At 42.4% G+C, this 17,378-nt stretch overlaps 1 protein-coding gene across 10 annotated transcripts in view; it reads left to right on the top strand.

The window, feature by feature from the left end:
• Positions 1-17,378, top strand: part of ptprfb (protein tyrosine phosphatase receptor type Fb) — a 159,618-nt gene that overhangs the window by 78,685 nt on the left and 63,555 nt on the right. For all 10 annotated transcript variants that reach the window (XM_025052511.1, XM_025052512.1, XM_008334621.3 and 7 more), the window contains 4 exons: positions 20-165; positions 975-1,116; positions 12,725-12,913; positions 16,779-16,889. In XM_025052511.1, coding sequence (XP_024908279.1) covers positions 20-165; positions 975-1,116; positions 12,725-12,913; positions 16,779-16,889 — 588 coding nt within the window. The remainder of the gene's footprint in view (positions 1-19; positions 166-974; positions 1,117-12,724; positions 12,914-16,778; positions 16,890-17,378) is intronic.

Genomic DNA, 17,378 nt, shown 5'->3' with positions numbered 1-17,378 from the left:
TTTCCCTCATCCTTCTTAGGTTTGCCAAGTTTTATCAAAACCCCAGAGGACCAGACAGGCATCTCGGGGGGAGTTGCATCATTTGTGTGCCAGGCCAGTGGGGAGCCCAAACCCAGGATCACCTGGATGAAGAAAGGCAAGAAAGTCAGCTCCCAGCGCTTTGAGGTGAGCATTCATGCGTGACTCAGAAATCCCTGAACCCCTTCGGTGCACACCCACATCCACTACAGTAAATTCAGACGGGCACAAACACAACTCACACGACAGACCAGTGCACACACACGTGCTTCAGACGGCCTCTGGAACGCTCTCTCATTAAGGCCTGGTCCTCACTTTCATCTCCACATGCTGTGTGTTTGTGTGTGTGGCGCTGCGTTCCCTCATGGAACACAATCAATTGCCCTGTTATTGAGCATCACACCATCTCTCCTCTTTTCCAAGCAGGACCAGACAAGCTCGCCTTCCCTGTAATCTCCTCCCATCCTGATTTATAAAGTCTGCTTCATCTTTTTTTTAATCTTTTCACAACCGTATTCCTCCGCCCCCCGCCACTCCTCCACTCTTTCAACAAATGCATCCTCTTGATGCATCTCTTTAGTCCCACAGGAGGAGAATGGAGAACTTTGTTGGGGACTTTCACACTGTTTAAACCTAAACTGTAACTATGGAGGACGACCTCTGGCACCTGTTGCTTTAAGCCTCGTTTATCATTAAAACAACATAAAACACATAGACATTTTCAGTCATCTGTCTGTTGTAAACACTGTCAGTGACTGTTATCTATATATAGTCTGTATATTCCACTGCTTTAATGTGAAATTATATTTAGAAAAACTCAAGTCCAAGGCCTGAAATACTGGGAAATGTTGTGTTCCCCCAGAGGACAGCCAGCAGACACACAGAGTGCCGGTAAAGAAATAAAACCTCTTCAAAATATCGTTTCCCCTTTCCCTGTTTTGCTCCGGTTCTCCTAGGTGATTGAGTTTGATGATGGTTCGGGCTCCGTGCTGCGCATCCAACCGCTGCGCACACACCGAGATGAAGCCATTTACGAGTGCACCGCTACCAACAGCGCTGGTGAGATCAACACCAGCGCTAAGCTTACAGTGCTTGAAGGTAAGATAAGTTTTTTTTTCTCTCTACACGGTTTCTTATTTCACCTCACTTTGTGTGTGAGCGAGACTTGGTTCTGCCTGGTGGTGGTGCTGCTTTCCCCTGTTTTTATTCTCTTACTTACAAAACAATATCAATGTTTGCAGTAATACTACAGAACTACTGAAAGTATCAGTGTTATTTACAGTGAGTAATGTGCCTTTTGTGAAAGTATCAGTGTTATTTACAGTGACTGTATCTAAGTGGAATATTTGAAAAGAGTCTTTGGTTTGTTTCAGTCCTCTGTTGAAGCCCAAACACTTCAGGAAGTAGTGACGGTTCCTTCTTTGTAGAATTCAAGTTCTCTTGAAACTAAATTTTAAAAAACTCGACCAAATAAAACAGAATAGCTCGACTCTCGTCAAAGTTGAGAGACATGTTTTACTTATTAAAGTCTGACATCTTCTGAATTCCTTCCTGGAGTTTTTAAACGTTAACCGAAATTATAATTCAAGCAAAAGAAGACGACGTAAACACACGTCTCTAATTTATTATAATTTTTTTTTAAAAGTAATTTGATGTCATTCGAAACGCTCCAGTAAAAATATGTCTCAGCAGCAGGAGAAGTGACGCCGTGGTAATTATACCTCGGTCGAAGCTGGTACTGTAATAATACATCCATCCATTTCTGATTTGATGACATGATATCTGTGATTGGTCTTAAACAAACCTTTCATTTGGTGTTGCGTCACATAGAACAGTATAAACATAAACATGACAGCTCAGAATTTGGTGAAAATCTTTTTTTTTTTGCCTCAAAGCATTTAAAGTTTGTAACCAACAACAGCCAATACATACAAAAACAAACTATTAGCCTGACACGTCCACACGCAAATACATGCACGATGAACACTTTTTTTAAACGCCCGTTATTTCTTCATCCCTCTGAACGGTGCGTGAATCAGAATTCTCCATGACGCACAGACGTGACAAACACATCGGTTCCCAAAAACAGCAGTCAACCAACAAGTCGGAGCAGGTTGGCTCCACCGTACCTGCTCAGGGGTGACATGGCAGACAGCCAAAGTAAATGAGTCACCGTCGAGGCTGACGTCTTTTTTAATCTTTGTCGAGACAAAGGGAAAGAAGATACAGTATACGACTCCCCACCGAGCTAATGCTAAGGCAAACAAACCTCCACCGTGATAATGATAACCCAGCCAGCCTGTCCCACACTCTTTTCTGTCTGACATTTTCCTGCAGTCATTTTTGTTTGGATCGTTCGGTTCCTCCACTCTCTAATCCCTTCTTTCTCACCTGCGTTCTAACGACATCTGTTGGGAAACAGAACCTCACGTCGAACCCGTTTCATACATCAGCCTCATTCCTCTGCCTTAGAAGGCACTGGAACTGGGATGTGTTCTTATTATAACATTTTTACTGGCACAAACACACCCGGTACGCACACCGACTACGGCAGGCGCTGTTGTTGGCCCCGCTCTATTTTTAGACTATTGTTTGTAACCCCACAATATATCAAGTTCACATCAGCAGTGCTGTGAAAGAAAACGCTGGGGCAGCACCCACCAGCCTGAGACTAATGATGCTCCTCCTAATGGGCCTGTGATAGCCTGAGGGGCTGAAGAAGTGTCACATCACAATATAAACCGGTGCAGACCAGTGAAAAACCACCCTGGTACGGAGACAATCTCTGTGTGTTGTTCATTCATAACATGAAGGCACCTTGAATACGTACAACAACATGTAAAAAAAAAACAAAACATTATAGCAGAAGGAAGAAATGGATTACAGGTACAGGAGTTTTGTTTATTTTTAAATACTGGTTCTGTCAGTTATAGAATACAGAGGTTGAAACTGGTTGAATCTGACACATCTAGGAATGTACAGTGGCTGCATTACACAGCTGTGATTCATTTTTTAATCCAATTTACCACACGCAGTTGTATTTTGTCTGAACTGCCAACTCCAATGATTCTCGTTAAGGAAATATTTTAAAAAGGAAATGAAAAAAAAGGAAATGTTACTGTGATATTTATCAAATATTATACTTAGAATGTATTTCTGGTTCTTATGCTGATGATGTGGTGTTGTTGACTGACGTTAGCTGACTGTAGCGCGGCTCAGTGGTGTGGAGCTGCTCAAACATTGTTTTTTTTTTTTCATATCAACTGAAGCTGAGTTTTAACTCGGTGGTCATGTGTTTCAGTCACTTTGTAATTCTGTCACGCTGTAACAGCCGCACTCTTTGTTCGTACTGGTTCTCACGCCCCCCCTGCCCAATAGGTCACTCCTCTGAGACGGGTGAACAACCTCAAGTCAGCTCTGCACTTCTGTGTGAGTGTGTGTGTGTGTGTGTTTGCACCACCAGTCAATCTGAGGATTCATTACTTTTTAATGTTGGAATAATAATAACTACTCACTCTCTCTGCTTCTCTGCGTAGAGAGAGAAAAAGAGAGGGGGCGGGGGTCAGCAGAGAGCACTGCTCTCACCTGTGTGTCTGAATGATGACGTTTTAGCTGAGGCTGAAACCTCAGAGCAGCAGTGGTGAAGAAATATGGCCGTAGCTTCCCTCTCAGACTATTTTCCCTCTGCTCTGTGGTCCAACCGCGTGCGCGGCTCTTTGTGTCCGTTCCCTTTGTGTCGCTGTCATTTTGGTAAACACAGAAGGCAGCCTCGCGGTTCTACGACATTGTAAAGCAGCGTAGAGAGATGACCGGAGGGAACAATGACTCATTACTTGGGTAACAATGCCGGTGTTCTGACCTTGAGCGGCCCTGCTGAATTGAACTGCCTCAGTAAATGTCCAGGTAAATGGTGCTTGTCTCAGTGATGTATGAAATTAACTGATACCGACCAGGACCGAGACATCTCCGCTCACAGCATCACTCCTACAGGCCGTCTCCTGCCACTTCTCCAAGTCAAGGCTTTAGTTCATATTTCCATCCGTGTAAAATGTTAAATATAAATAACAGAGCGGGTGTTACGGTGAAGATGGAGTCACAGGACTGTGTGCTGCAGTGGGCGATGGTACAGATGTGAACGACACTGATTAATGTCAAATGGTTGAATATTGATATTAATCAAAAAATAATGATGTGTTCAGATTTCATAGTTTTAGTCTTTAAACAACAGGGAACAAAGTCTGTAATATTAGGTAAAAAAAAACATATTTATTGAGGTTACGTGTCACAGATGACACCCAACGAAAACCGATGGGATTCAATTTCCCTTTTTTGTCACTGTTGTCAGAGCAAATGTTAACGGCTGCTGATGTTGTATTTTTTTAAATCAACTACAGTAGATGACCATGGAGATTAAGGCAGAAGTGTAAACACTTTGGTATCTCATCGCTTCACTATAATTCCTAGTATTTACTAAGATATTAGAAGGTCAAAAAGACATCTACGGAATAATGTTTGAAATTGTTTCAGAAGGTCAGACTTTAATAACATGCAGAAATACACTGTAAATCAAATAAGACGTTGACTTGGTTAAACACGTGCCGTCCTGCTCCTGGGTCTCCTGTAGGAGTCTCTTTTGTAGCTGTGCAGTAGGAAAGTACTCCCTGTTACCGCCTGATTTAAATCCACTGTCTCATTTACAGTAGTGGACTTGTGTTCCGTGGCAGTAAACAAATTACAGCCTCACAGTTCTGGAATGGTCCGTATTTGCTCGGCATACATTACAGGCTCCCGTGCGAACGCAGAAATGACTGCGACACAATGCCAGTAATAAATATCTCAGGAGCCAGGCGAGTGCAGACAACAAACCTGACTGGATAAACAAGGTAGAAATCTCACTGCTCCCCTTCCCGGGAAAGATAAGTAGTCAAGCTACTGTAGGTGGGAATGATTTAATAGCAGGCTGTGCTCCCCGACAACTTAATCCTCTCCTTTTCCTTTGCACTATTCAAATCATTCACAATGACCCAAAATAAGGTGTTGTGTAACTGTTATTACCCTCACACTACTCTTTCACTCCTTTCTCTCCTTGAATGCAGCACATTCCCATAACCTTCATGTTATCATTTTAATAGCTCTTCCCTTTAGCTTTTTTATTTATTTTTATATAGTTTTTTTTCTGTTTTTTTTTTTAAAGAAGGCAGGTGTTCAGGTTATATTTAACAGCAGATACTGTAGGTTGTTGACTGTGTCAACTGTTTGGGCCTCATTCTGGAGGAACAGGTTTGGTTTCTGGTTCAAAGCTGAGCTGTTTGTCTCAAAACAGACGGAAGGAATGAAGTGGAGCAGAACACACAGGTACCCCACACCAATACAGACGTGGGTTTAAACACACACACGTCCACACAGGTCTACAGGTGTGCCAACCCCCCCACACACGTCCACAGCATTATTTTTTCAAGCTCCACTGTGCAGGTCTGTGTCACAGATTTAATTTTTCCCACCATCTGCTGGCTGGAGGCCCAGCTTCATAGATCATACCCAGGCTGACGGATACAAACTGCATCTGTCTCTGCAGGCCTCTGTCAAGGACTCGCCCAGTACAGCACGGTCAGATCGCCGCGTGGGCCAGCCAATCTGCATCCACACATTTTTATTTCCAAGGGCAGGCATTATATGGTGAACAAATAGATTTGGCCGAGGTCACGGCCTTATATTTAACATTTTATACTTTCTGAGAACTGATAGAGAAAAGTGAGAGAAAACATGACCAGAATCCTTTCTTTTCCTGAAAAGTCCTTCAAATATAATTGAAGTGCAAAAAGGAAATAAAAGGATTTATATACACATGTTCTTCTCCTACATCAGCGGAGGCCAAATGTTTTCAGCAGCCCCCGCTTTTATAGATCTTGCTCCTAAACTTCATTAAAGTCTATTTTAAATTTTTTCTTTGTTAGCCTGTGGCCCCTACATTTAAAATCTTAAGTTTGAATTTACTAGAGTCAATGTTTCTTGTGCCCCCTACATTTACAATCTTAAGTTTGAATTTACTAGAGTCACACCCACAAACGTATCATATTTCTTGATTTACTCGCTATCAGACTATGGTATTCCACTGATTTCCAGTTTCTGTCTGTATTGTCAATAAAGACACGTGAACTGGTCTTATCGTTAGGTTAATTAAAAATGATTTGTCTGATCTAATTCACTCGTGCTATAAATCATCAACAGAAATCCTGAGCTGAATGTGGAATTTCTTTGCGTGCAGGTCCATTCTGGATGCTGCGATTCAAATTCAGTCAAAGTCAACAAGTTGTTATCTGCCTGTCCATCAGTTGCTCAATGCTTTTGGCGAGATGTAACAGTAGAGACAGACAGAGACGTCTGGTATGTCGGTGGTGTTGATCCTGTCTGTCGCCTCAGGAGGGTGAGAAAGAGACGAAGAGGGGGAGAGCTGTTCATTAAATTTTAATTTTCAGATACAACTGCTCTGTTTAATCCAGGGTGCCGTGCTACTTTCCTTTTCCTTCCTTCTTTATCTGCACCAAGAGTTTGAAAATCTGCTGTTTTGTTTCCTATTTTTACTTCAGTTTTTGCAATTTTTCAGGAAATACAATTTTAAAAATCTCCAAACTTAACTAGAGCAGTGTCTGTGAATTAGTCACTGTGGGGGTCTCAACAACAGAACACTATAGTAAGACTAATTACAGAGCCATTCTGCTGGACAGCTCAGTGCTGCGTAGCATTGTTCTCCCTGACTGCTGTCCTGCATCGATTTCCTGCAGAGTGTCCTGTCACAGCTCTGAAGGTGAAGTCATGGCCACTGTGGATTGTCAGGACAAATTGAACTCCTCATCTGGATGTTGTCTCCATGTTTGGGAGATATTGGAGATGTGACAAGACATGCCCCTCTCTTAATATCTGCAAGTTGTCAGGAGGAGAATGGGATATCCGTGAATTGACATCTGCGATTAAGTATGTCCCTCAGATAGCTGCCAGGGCTTCCATCATTCAATTACTGATTTCACTCAAGTATTGTTTCTCAGAGCATGTCCAATGTGATTATTAATCCTGTGTTTCACCAGACACACAGTCGGGCAGGGATTCTCACTGAGGTCATCGTTTCAACCCAGTTGATGTTTTTTCTCCAAATAAACTAAATATTCACTCTTAAGATTTTTTGGGTTTTTTTTAAGTTTTTTTTAGTAGAAGCTGGAAAAATTGAAATCCAGAAAAACAACAACAGTGATTCACAAAACTTTTTTACTTTACATTTCTTTCTAAATGTTGACGTTCACAAAACTTTTTTACTACTTTACATTTTTTTCTAAATGTTGACACATTCAAAAGTGTTGATTTTAAACCCCATTGTACATTATTTGAAACACTCGAAAATGTAAAATACATTTGAGTTCATTTGCACCACTGCAGCCCCACCCATGATGGCTATGTGCCTTCAGGTCGCCCCCGCCCTCCACTTTGTGAACCACTGTCATAAGGCATACGATCTTTGATTTGTGAAAATTTGTGACTTTTATTTAACATGTTGTTTTTGATACTTAAGTATTTATTAACATGTGAAATTCTTAAAAACCAAATCTCCCGTCGTGGCTCAGCTAACGTTTGTTATCATCATAGGGGAAAAAAAACAATAGCGAGGCCCTGTCACTTGTCTTACAGGTTGACTCCTTGTCAACACCTGCCACTTCAGTGAAGCCCTACATAATCAAGGTTGAGTCTGTTTACAATGACTTCATTCATTATCCTTGACTGAGAGCAGAAGTACAGACTGTGACAGCAGCCCAGTCCGTGAGGTTTTATTAAACGTAGCTGCCACGTTCCACTACATAGTCTGCCTTTCTCGGAACTCATAACAGCCGCCCCTATCTGGTGTAATTACACTAAACGTGTCACACTACAGCTTGGCTCATGATTAATTTGAGTAGTGTAGAGGATCAATTAATTTATTTATTTGCAAACTGCCAGCCCTCTTCCCTTTGTAGGGGCTTTCCATCAGTCATCCAGCTTCGCCCCTGTCCTTGTTCTTTTCACCCAGACACCTAGAGGAAGAACCTGTCCTATTAGCCATATCACATTACCACAGAAATTTACCATGAGCCCTGAGGTTCCCCCCGCCCCCTATCTTGGACGCTGTTACATTAAAATGAGCTGTAAACCACAAACCGTGTACTTTGCAGTACCATAATCTCAAGGGTCTTCAATCAAGCTTGGGTTAGTAGGACCACCAGGCCAGGAGTAGAGCTGTAATCTGAAAATGAAAGCCTACAGCTGTGCTACTCGCATGGAGTAGTTAATGGAGGATGTGACTCTGTGCAGCCGTGCTTGTCCCGCAAGGTGACTCGGTCAGCAGAACCATGTGAATGCAGAGGACCACCCTTGGACCGCAGCAGTGGGTCAGAGGCCATGGTTATGTTCTAACGGCCGTGCAGCGGCATAAATAACAGGCGCAGGGCGACTGGCAGGACCGTCCATCACACGGACAACAGCGAAAATATGACATCAGAGAGAAGGAGGGGAAGTAGAGATAAATATGTGTAAGTGTAAAGAGAAAGAGGACAAAGAAAGAGAGGGAGGTAACGTTGACGACGGGGAAGGAACGGGGGGCTGGATGTCTGTTATTGATTATCTGCCTGTAGATGAGGAAGTGAGGCCAAATGCTCTGCTCAGCCAGATAAAAAAGTGCATTATTTCAAAGGTCGTGACATGGATTACAGGCTAAACTACAGAATAACAGCTCAGTGATTCGTTGTGTGTGTGTGTGTGTGGCTCAGTGATTCGATGTGTGTGTGTGTGTGTGTGTGCGTGTGTGTTAACGGCCACATATATATAGTTTTTGTTTACATGTTTTTCTTTTGTGATAGTTTCATGCGTTTCATGCAGGTGTGTCTGTGCATGTCATTGATGCGTTCCCAGGACTGTTTTGGTGTTGCTCACCATCTCCACGACAACGTCACCAACACCTGCTCCGAGAGCCGGCCCGCCAAGAACGGCAGGAGTGACGAGCTGTGCTAGTTTGTTTCTATATTAATTCAACCATTAACTTTTATTTCAGTGGTTGGTTCTGTGATGGACTCTCCCTCAGCTGATGAGCACTGACATCCGCTGCTGCTCTGCTGTCCACATAGATTACTTGATTACCATTGGCTAACAGAGTTAAACACGCCGTTACTCGTTGTTACTTATAAATCTTACTTGGTGAAGCGTTTGAACTTGAATATTTCATGCGTATTAAGATCCTCTCCAGTTGACCTCATTTTAACCTGGCTTTGGTTTATAAGCCCCGCTGACAGTAGTCGTACATGTCTGCGTCCCAGGAAGAGACAAATGTCCGGGTTGACAGTGTCTTTAGTTAAAACAGCCCCAGGCTCCAGGTCCGGCTGGCTCAAGACCAGTTGAGACAGGTTTCCGTATATTTAGTCTGGCTTCCAGGGTTTAGATGAGAATAGGTGCAAATTATTGAATCGCCTTAAAGGAGGAGGATGTTGTATTTGTAACTCAAATCCTCCAACTGTTTAAAACATGGAATGATTTATGTTTAGCGCTGAAGACGTTGCGATGATGTATGCTTGAAAAAAAAAGTAGATTTTATAGAAGCAATATTTCATGAAGCAAGTGCCTCTGATGCCTCCACCGTGGTCCTCTGCTTTGCACTATCAAAGGAGACATCACCTTTAATTGCTTCCATCCATCACTTGGCAACAAAAACATGGAGATGATGCAGTTTTATTTATTTTTTCTTTCAGGTCACGTGGTTCAGCGAGCTGAGCTTTACTGTTATTATACTTACCTGTCCTGATATGAGTATATGCACATGTATTTATACATATATATATATATATATATATATAGTGAGAGAAAACCGTTGCTTGACAACTGCTTTCTTATTGCCTTTTAGCTTAGCGGTCTGAGTAGCAGCAGTGAGTCGACCACCTGACCTGCTCCAATCATTCCAAGGCATTTTAGTTTAGAACAGGGGGTGTCTCTGGTCAGTAATAATGCCCCTCCACTGAGATGAGATCTCTAACAGTGGCCCCCAACTCTGAGTTTGAGACCCCTGCTTTAGCAATTAGTTTTCCGGCCAGACATCTGTCCAACAAATTACAAGTTTGACATCTGGGAGCTCGACCATTGACGCAGAAACAAACAGGAGTGCATCGCAGCAGTGTTGTTTTGGGGAAATTATTTCTGGTGCTTCTTTTTTTGTGTGTTTCCTGATTCCATGTTCTCTCTGTAGACTTCATGACAGAACGTATAATTCAGCACTTTACACTCCTGTGAATGTGAGACATCAGGAGGAAACTATGAATACGGAAATGGAAATCAGGTAGGGGTTGTTATGCTGCGGTGTTATCTTGTGGCAGTATGTCAGGGCTCCCCTGTTATGAAGGGAAATGGGAGGGGGCGGCGGGTGAAATGTTTGCCTCCTGAGATGAGTATGTTTGGGCTGAGGGGAAAATGCTGGCTGATGTTACTGTGGGATTGAGCTCCAGCAGCCTCCCAGTGGGACAGGAGGACAGGGATGGGTCTCTTTCAGCAGGGCTCTGATTAGACCCATCGCCCTAGCTGCCACGCTCCACTCACACTGGTAATTGGAGCTGGCAGGAGGTTGGCATGCACCCTGTCTTTTTCCCCCTTCTCTTCCCCTCCCTGCCCTCCTTTTAGCCTCCCCTCTCTCCCCTCCTGCTCTCATCTAAATCTTAGCTCATTTGCCTGCGGCTGCTACAGCGGAGCCACGCCTCCCCATCATAACACTTTACGATTTCTGCGTCGTCTTTTCTTAATTTCCCCCAATAATCATCTCGGCAGTTTCTCCTTTAATTTATTATTTACACAAATGGCATTCTTGGGGTTTTTCCCGGGTCTGTTATGGTCCTGGCTGCTGTTCTAATTTCACAGTACAATGTGAAAATCACATTATCATTTCTCCTCCTGCCCTTGTATTTTCTACTGTGTCGCTGGAATCTGTGAGAACACTCTGCTAAGCTGCTCGTATTACAGAATGACTGGGCCTAATACATGGCTGTTGAGAGAACAATGGTCTTATTTACTCTGGAACTCAGAGTGGAACCAGTTCATGCGTACCTGTCTTCAGCTGCTCGGATTTTCTGGCCCTGCCTCTGACCTCATCATCTTCCCTCAACTTTGTCATCTGCATTTTTCCAAAGTCTTTGTTATACTCAGCATTGATTTAAAAACAAAAAAACAAAGATAGTTAAATTTAGAAGTGGAATCCAATAACCCTACACGTGACGTATGACGCCAGTATTTTTGGTCGTTGTTTTGCCTCCCGTAGCATTGTTCACGTTAGTAATGGAGCACCTGTGTGACATTATAGTAGATTTTTTTTTTCTGCCTTTTTCGTATTCGTCGAGCCTGTCTAGACGGGGGACTGCAGCTTTTTTTTTTTGATAAATTACTCTCCAGCACAACAGGGACTTTTTTTTTTATTAAAACTCCTTCTATCTTGACAAACATCATGCCGACATCGCTTGCACTATTTCAGTGGATTTTCTCCCTGGTTCCCCTTTTCCTTTTTTCTTTAAATTGAAGAGGACTGAACAAAGACATATCTTTGTCTACCTGGGATGACAAGTTGTCAGACAAGGCCAGCTGCAGGAACTGGAGTTGTAGGAATTGACAGTCCTCATTCCTTACACAATGGCTCAACACTATCTCTCCTAAAGGCATAGGGAAAAAGACTTGTTTTCCCCCATACGCCATGTATAACGTTGAGATTAGATTATAGGATTAAATTGGAAGATTACCAAACATACTAACAATACGGCTTTTTGCTGAGCTTTAGAAAATATATCTCAGTGAATCAAACATTACAACCAATGAATACTGAACACCACCAGCATCTGATAATATTTATACTATTTTAGATTGTTATTACTATTATTATTATAACAGTGGTTACCTCTACCCTTCATATGGGCCTGGGTTTAATTCCTCACTTGTCACATTTTAACCACCTTATCACATTCAGTGAAGACATGTCTATCATGGTTCACACGCATTGCAAACATTGAGCAGGAGCGGGGTGGAGGGACTGCACCGTGGTGTAGCAGCTGTTTGCCTTTTAAATTATTCCCTGTTTCCTGATGTGACGGAGCCACTGACTCGTGTAATAACCCCTTTGGGGTCTTTCTCCCTGTTTTACCAACAGTTTGCATTTTTCACCGCTCACAGACATTTGCCAATAATCTTAATCATAAATATTACATGCGCAGCAACAGGACGGTTTGGCAGGAAATATCCTCTGTTGATATTTCTGTTTCTCCCGTGAAATCCATATTTCCAGAACACGTGTCTGCATAAATATTCCCCCCAGAGTGCGTTGCTTTATCCGATGTACTATAAGCTAGAAACTTTGGACATGCTGTACTGTAGGTGTATGATGTGATAGATTATTATATAAAATATAGGTCTGGCAGTGAAAATGCCTGATTATCTGACCAGTCATCGGTCAGGGAGCCTGACAAACGGCTTATCACTTTCATCTTAATAGCTTCCAGGGTCATGGGCCACTCGAACCTCTCCACCATGAAAAAAATAAATTGTACTTTCAAGGAGGCTTAGAGTTAGTGCATGTATATATATATATATAGTGTATATTTTTTATTTTTTGTTTTTGTATTGTTTTTTTTTCTACAACCTAATGGAATTCTTCATTGCAAACTTCCAGAAAACCAAATTCCCCACGGCTTTCCCACCATCGACATGGGTCCTCAGCTGAAGGTGGTGGAGAGAACCAGAACGGCCACGATGCTGTGTGCTGCCAGTGGGAACCCCGACCCGGAGATCTCCTGGTTCAAGGACATGCTTCCTGTAGAAATCAGCAACAGCAACCCACGCATCAAGCAGCTTCGCTCAGGTGAAAGTTCATTTAATTTGATTGAACTAAACAGTGAATGTTGCAGAATCTTAAATTTGATTAGACTAAACAGTGAATGTTGCAGAATCTTAAGTTTAACATTTAACCCAACAAATAGATTGTATTTCATGTTAGATCTGAAAATGTTTTTTTAAAATTGCACATTTGACTTAATCAGACGTAAAAGGTGATTCAGTCTGTCGTTGTCACTTTGTTTAATGAACTTACTGCTGTATCTACATTTAAAGTAACCTCGTTGATGTTTCTCAACGTCTGACACTGAAACCTTTCATTATCCAGAGAGTGAATTTCTCTCCTATTCAATAACAATACAGCCCTGATTACACACGCAGCTGGGTCACGGTGAGGTCAGTCGATAATGTATTACCTCGGATTCAACTTTGAAAAGAAAAAAATTAAAATAAAATCAATGAGCTCCGCTTTGTTCACAGTTTGAGTGCACATGATAAATAAACAGTGTGCACTTGACCTGGATCAGATTGATTTAAAGATTAGTACCTTCTGAACCAGGTCTGGTCTCAGTAAGTCTGAACGGGATTCAGGTCTGAGGTCTTGACGATCAGGGCTGGTCTAGAAGAACAGGAAGATGATTTCAAGTCACCAGATCAGGTCGACGTGAACATCTGCAGGGTTTACTGTATCTCCCACTCAAAACCACTTTACACATTCTTATAATTTGAATATTTCAGATAAGAACCCCTAAATTCCCCAAATGTGTTTATTTCACTCACCCTCCGAAATAAACCTAATTAGTTTTTCTTCTACCTAAACACAGTTAGCATGTCTGCTCAGGTGCTGATATGCAGCGCCCCCTAAGAAACTCTTCATATCAGCTGCCATTATCAGGACTTTTTTCAACCTGGAATCAGGTTACTTCTCTGATACATGAAGAAAATGTGTTATTCAGCTGCCAGAGTGAAGAAAAGAGTTGTACACACCGTTACATGAGTCCAGTGGTTCTCAAAATGGGTTTCGGACCCCTTAGTGATCACAGGGCGCGGCAAAGTCCAATTTCTTTATCCCATGGTGGAGTAAATGAATTTAAGTGTAATTTAATTTAATTTGTCCAATTTGTTTTAATAATATTGGTGTTTAGGAACCACCAATGTATTAGTCTGTGGTTTTACAGTCAAATTCTTTCAGGCGACGTAATCACTATGAGATCCTTATTAAACATTTCTGCTCTCTGTGCATCACGCAGCTCAGTTACTCTTGAGAACCTCCATTCATTCTCTTCCTCTTACTCATTTCACTAACAACAACAATCTACATGAACAGAGTCAAGGTGTTTAAATCACCTTGAATCATGAACCTCGGTTTAAAAACACAACTTCCAAAATGTTGCCTGTTCACTGTTGAATCTCAGTCTTTCCTGAAGAAGGGATCTTTCTCACAACCTTTGTTGTTTTTAGTCCTTAAACAATATTTTGATAAAGAAGCTGACATTTGTCTAATTGTACTGCAGTGTCTTCACTAATCAAATATTCTTGGCCATTGTCAGAAAAGATGTTTTTTCTTTTTTCCCACTGTTCAAAGTGGATTTCTAACTAATCTCTCAACCCTGTTTGCATCAAAATTACTCCCACCTAGGTGGTACACCAATTAGAGGTAAGGATGATGAATAAAGTGTGGTGCCAGATATCACATCCAGTCCACCCCCCACACCCTCACCCCTCACATGTGTATCAGACCTTCTGCATTCTCCCACAATACCACATTCTCGGCCACATCCACGGCGGTGGAGCCAACCCACCGTCCTTCACTTCCCACTCGTCTCTTCACTGCATCATCTGTCTGATCATGTTCCGTCTGCTGTCTGCTCCTTAACAAACAAATGATCACCAACCCTAATGACAGCTCCTCGGGGTTCAACCAATTGTGGAGACTTTCCAACTCACAGCTGAAGCTGGTCTTTCTTATGTTTTTTCTGGTAGCTTCCATGAGGACTTTCTTTATGTGGAGGATGAGGGCGGATTGATACAGTGTTAGGTCGAAGCCCTGGGGCGACAGCAGGCCATGTTCCTCCACAGCCACTGGATATGAGTTACGTCACATTAGTGTCTGTACAACACGTAAAAATTCACATTTAATGTATTGGACATGTTAAAATAAAAATACTTTTCAATCTGAATGACGGCCTAAAGAACACCCAAATGTAGGAATGTAATGCCGGACAGCCTTACGAACACCCAAATGTAGGAATGTAATGCCTGCATTTGCATACTCTACTGCCATTCTGTCATTGCCCCTCAGCATCGAAAAAGAAACTAAGTCTACACTGTGATTTTTTTTTTTTTTCGCCAGTGCATAATTCTCAGACAAAAACACTGAGGTAAAAAGTCGACATCTTGTTCAAGGTGAGGCCATTAAAAAACTGTCTGGAACTTTATGCTTCCTTGGCTCCTAATGCAGCCCATGTTCAATAAATGTTATAAGATAGCCCAATGCCAGCAGCAAAGGGTTTTCTGGCCTCGTACACCAGTGAAACGACCTCAGAGAAAACCCACCACCACTGGATGTAATCCAAGGACTGGAGAGTTCCATAGCTGGAGTGGTAACCTTGTACGTTCCTGCAGTACTTACATTGTTGTCTCTCGTGGGAGTGCGGATAGATTGACCATTTTGTGACAGCAACATTAGTGTGAGCTGCATGTCGCTGCTGAAGCAGACAGCGATGAGCTCAGCAAGCAGAGCAAAACACCTCGGAGGGGTGTGTGGTCATGGGATCTGAGGGGGTGTTATCATATGTCGCTGCCCCACCCAGCTTTGTTTTTTTTTTCCTTTTTTTGGACCGGTCCACAGGCACGTCCCCTACGGTTGGTGGTGAAACTGTTTGTTGCTTTCATCTCATTCTGCATGATGTGAACAAAATGTATCCTGACATCATCCTACGTTGGGTATTCCTGTCATTTTCAAACTGCATGGAGGCTGACGGCCTAGTACCATGCTGTTTTGGTGACATGATAACTGTAATCCTCCACCATTGTACTGTATATTTATACTGAGTTTACACTTTGAAAAAAGACGTTTTCTGAGGTATAATGTGCAGGTAAGTTTGCTGATGCCAGTATTTTTCTTAATCTGTCAAATTATAAGTGACCTCATCTGTCGGCCCCTCGTCAGTTCTGTAGCAGCTTTAGGCCCGCGGTCATGGACTTTGTGTGCTAAACTGACCAACCAGAGACGGCTCTCTGGGGCTTTCATGGTTTGTTAGAAACAACATGTTAGCCGTCTGTCTGATGACTGCAGCTACTTGGGATTGTGAATGCTAATCTCAGCCATTTGGCAGAGGAGCATGTCCCCGCGGGGCTTCAGTGAAACGTGGTCAAGTAGGTGGTAATGAAAGAACACACTGACGTTCTCACCGCCTCATTGTCACCTGCGCTGGGACAGGGACCTGAGGCCGTACAACAGGCCGTGGAGCAAATGTTGACTCAGTGAAATGGCTTAGTCATGAGCTGCGATTACATTAGTGTTTTTTTCCCTTCTTAACATATTTAAGCTGTGTCATCAGTTGTGCAGTGTAGCCTCACTGGGTTCTAACAGGTGGGAGGGAAGATAACCTTAAGAAATAATATAAACACAAGACCTAATTATTCTGTATTTATTGTGCCATGTTATGCAAATTAATAACTGACCCCCGCTCTCTTCATGGTCAATACTCTCTAATCAGAAAAATGCTGAATTGGCAGATTAGAGTGCTGCGGTGTGCACAATTGTCTTAATAAATAATTTTAATAATAACTAAAAATAACTAGGTTTTATCAGTTAGATTTCATGCAAATGTTCTTTTTTTTTAATCCTCTAATGCCAAGACCTCTAAACGTGTCCCTTCTTTCTGCAGGGGCTCTACAAATTGAGAACAGTGAAGAGTCGGACCAGGGCAAGTACGAATGTGTGGCCTCCAACAGCGCCGGGACGCGTTACTCTGCTCCTGCCAATCTCTACGTACGAGGTAAAGTCAAACAGTCTTGAGTGTTCAAACTTTGAATCACTCCTTTCACACCAGTTTGCTGAGTCCAAACCCAACACCTTGACAACGCAGTGCAGTTTCAACAGCTGCTCATCAGGGGTATTGTAGTATTGCCCCTCTCACCAGGAAATCCATCGTCTGTAGCTCCAGTGATCTCATGTTTGGTCCACTCCAAAGTTCAGATGTGTTTTAACATCTCAGGAAACCAACTCAGATCTAAATTGACACATTTAGATAAGTGTGTTCTGTCGTTTTCAAATATATTGACCATATTTTTCACTAACTGTGTATTTTCACTACTACTAACCCATTGTTCTTCCTCTCTAATGGACTAAGTGTTTGGCTGCAGACTGGACCCGGTGCGGCCGCTGTGAAAACAGCTGCATTGGTGCAGATTCCTCTGTCGGGCACTGAAAGCTGAGACATTTTCTTTTTATTTGAACTGTACTGAAAGGCTCCATTACTCCACCC

Source organism: Cynoglossus semilaevis, chromosome 20 (genome assembly GCF_000523025.1).
Source record: "Cynoglossus semilaevis isolate Cse_v1.0 chromosome 20, Cse_v1.0, whole genome shotgun sequence".
Lineage (NCBI taxonomy): Eukaryota > Metazoa > Chordata > Actinopteri > Pleuronectiformes > Cynoglossidae > Cynoglossus > Cynoglossus semilaevis.
This window is presented reverse-complemented; position numbering and strand designations above follow the sequence as displayed.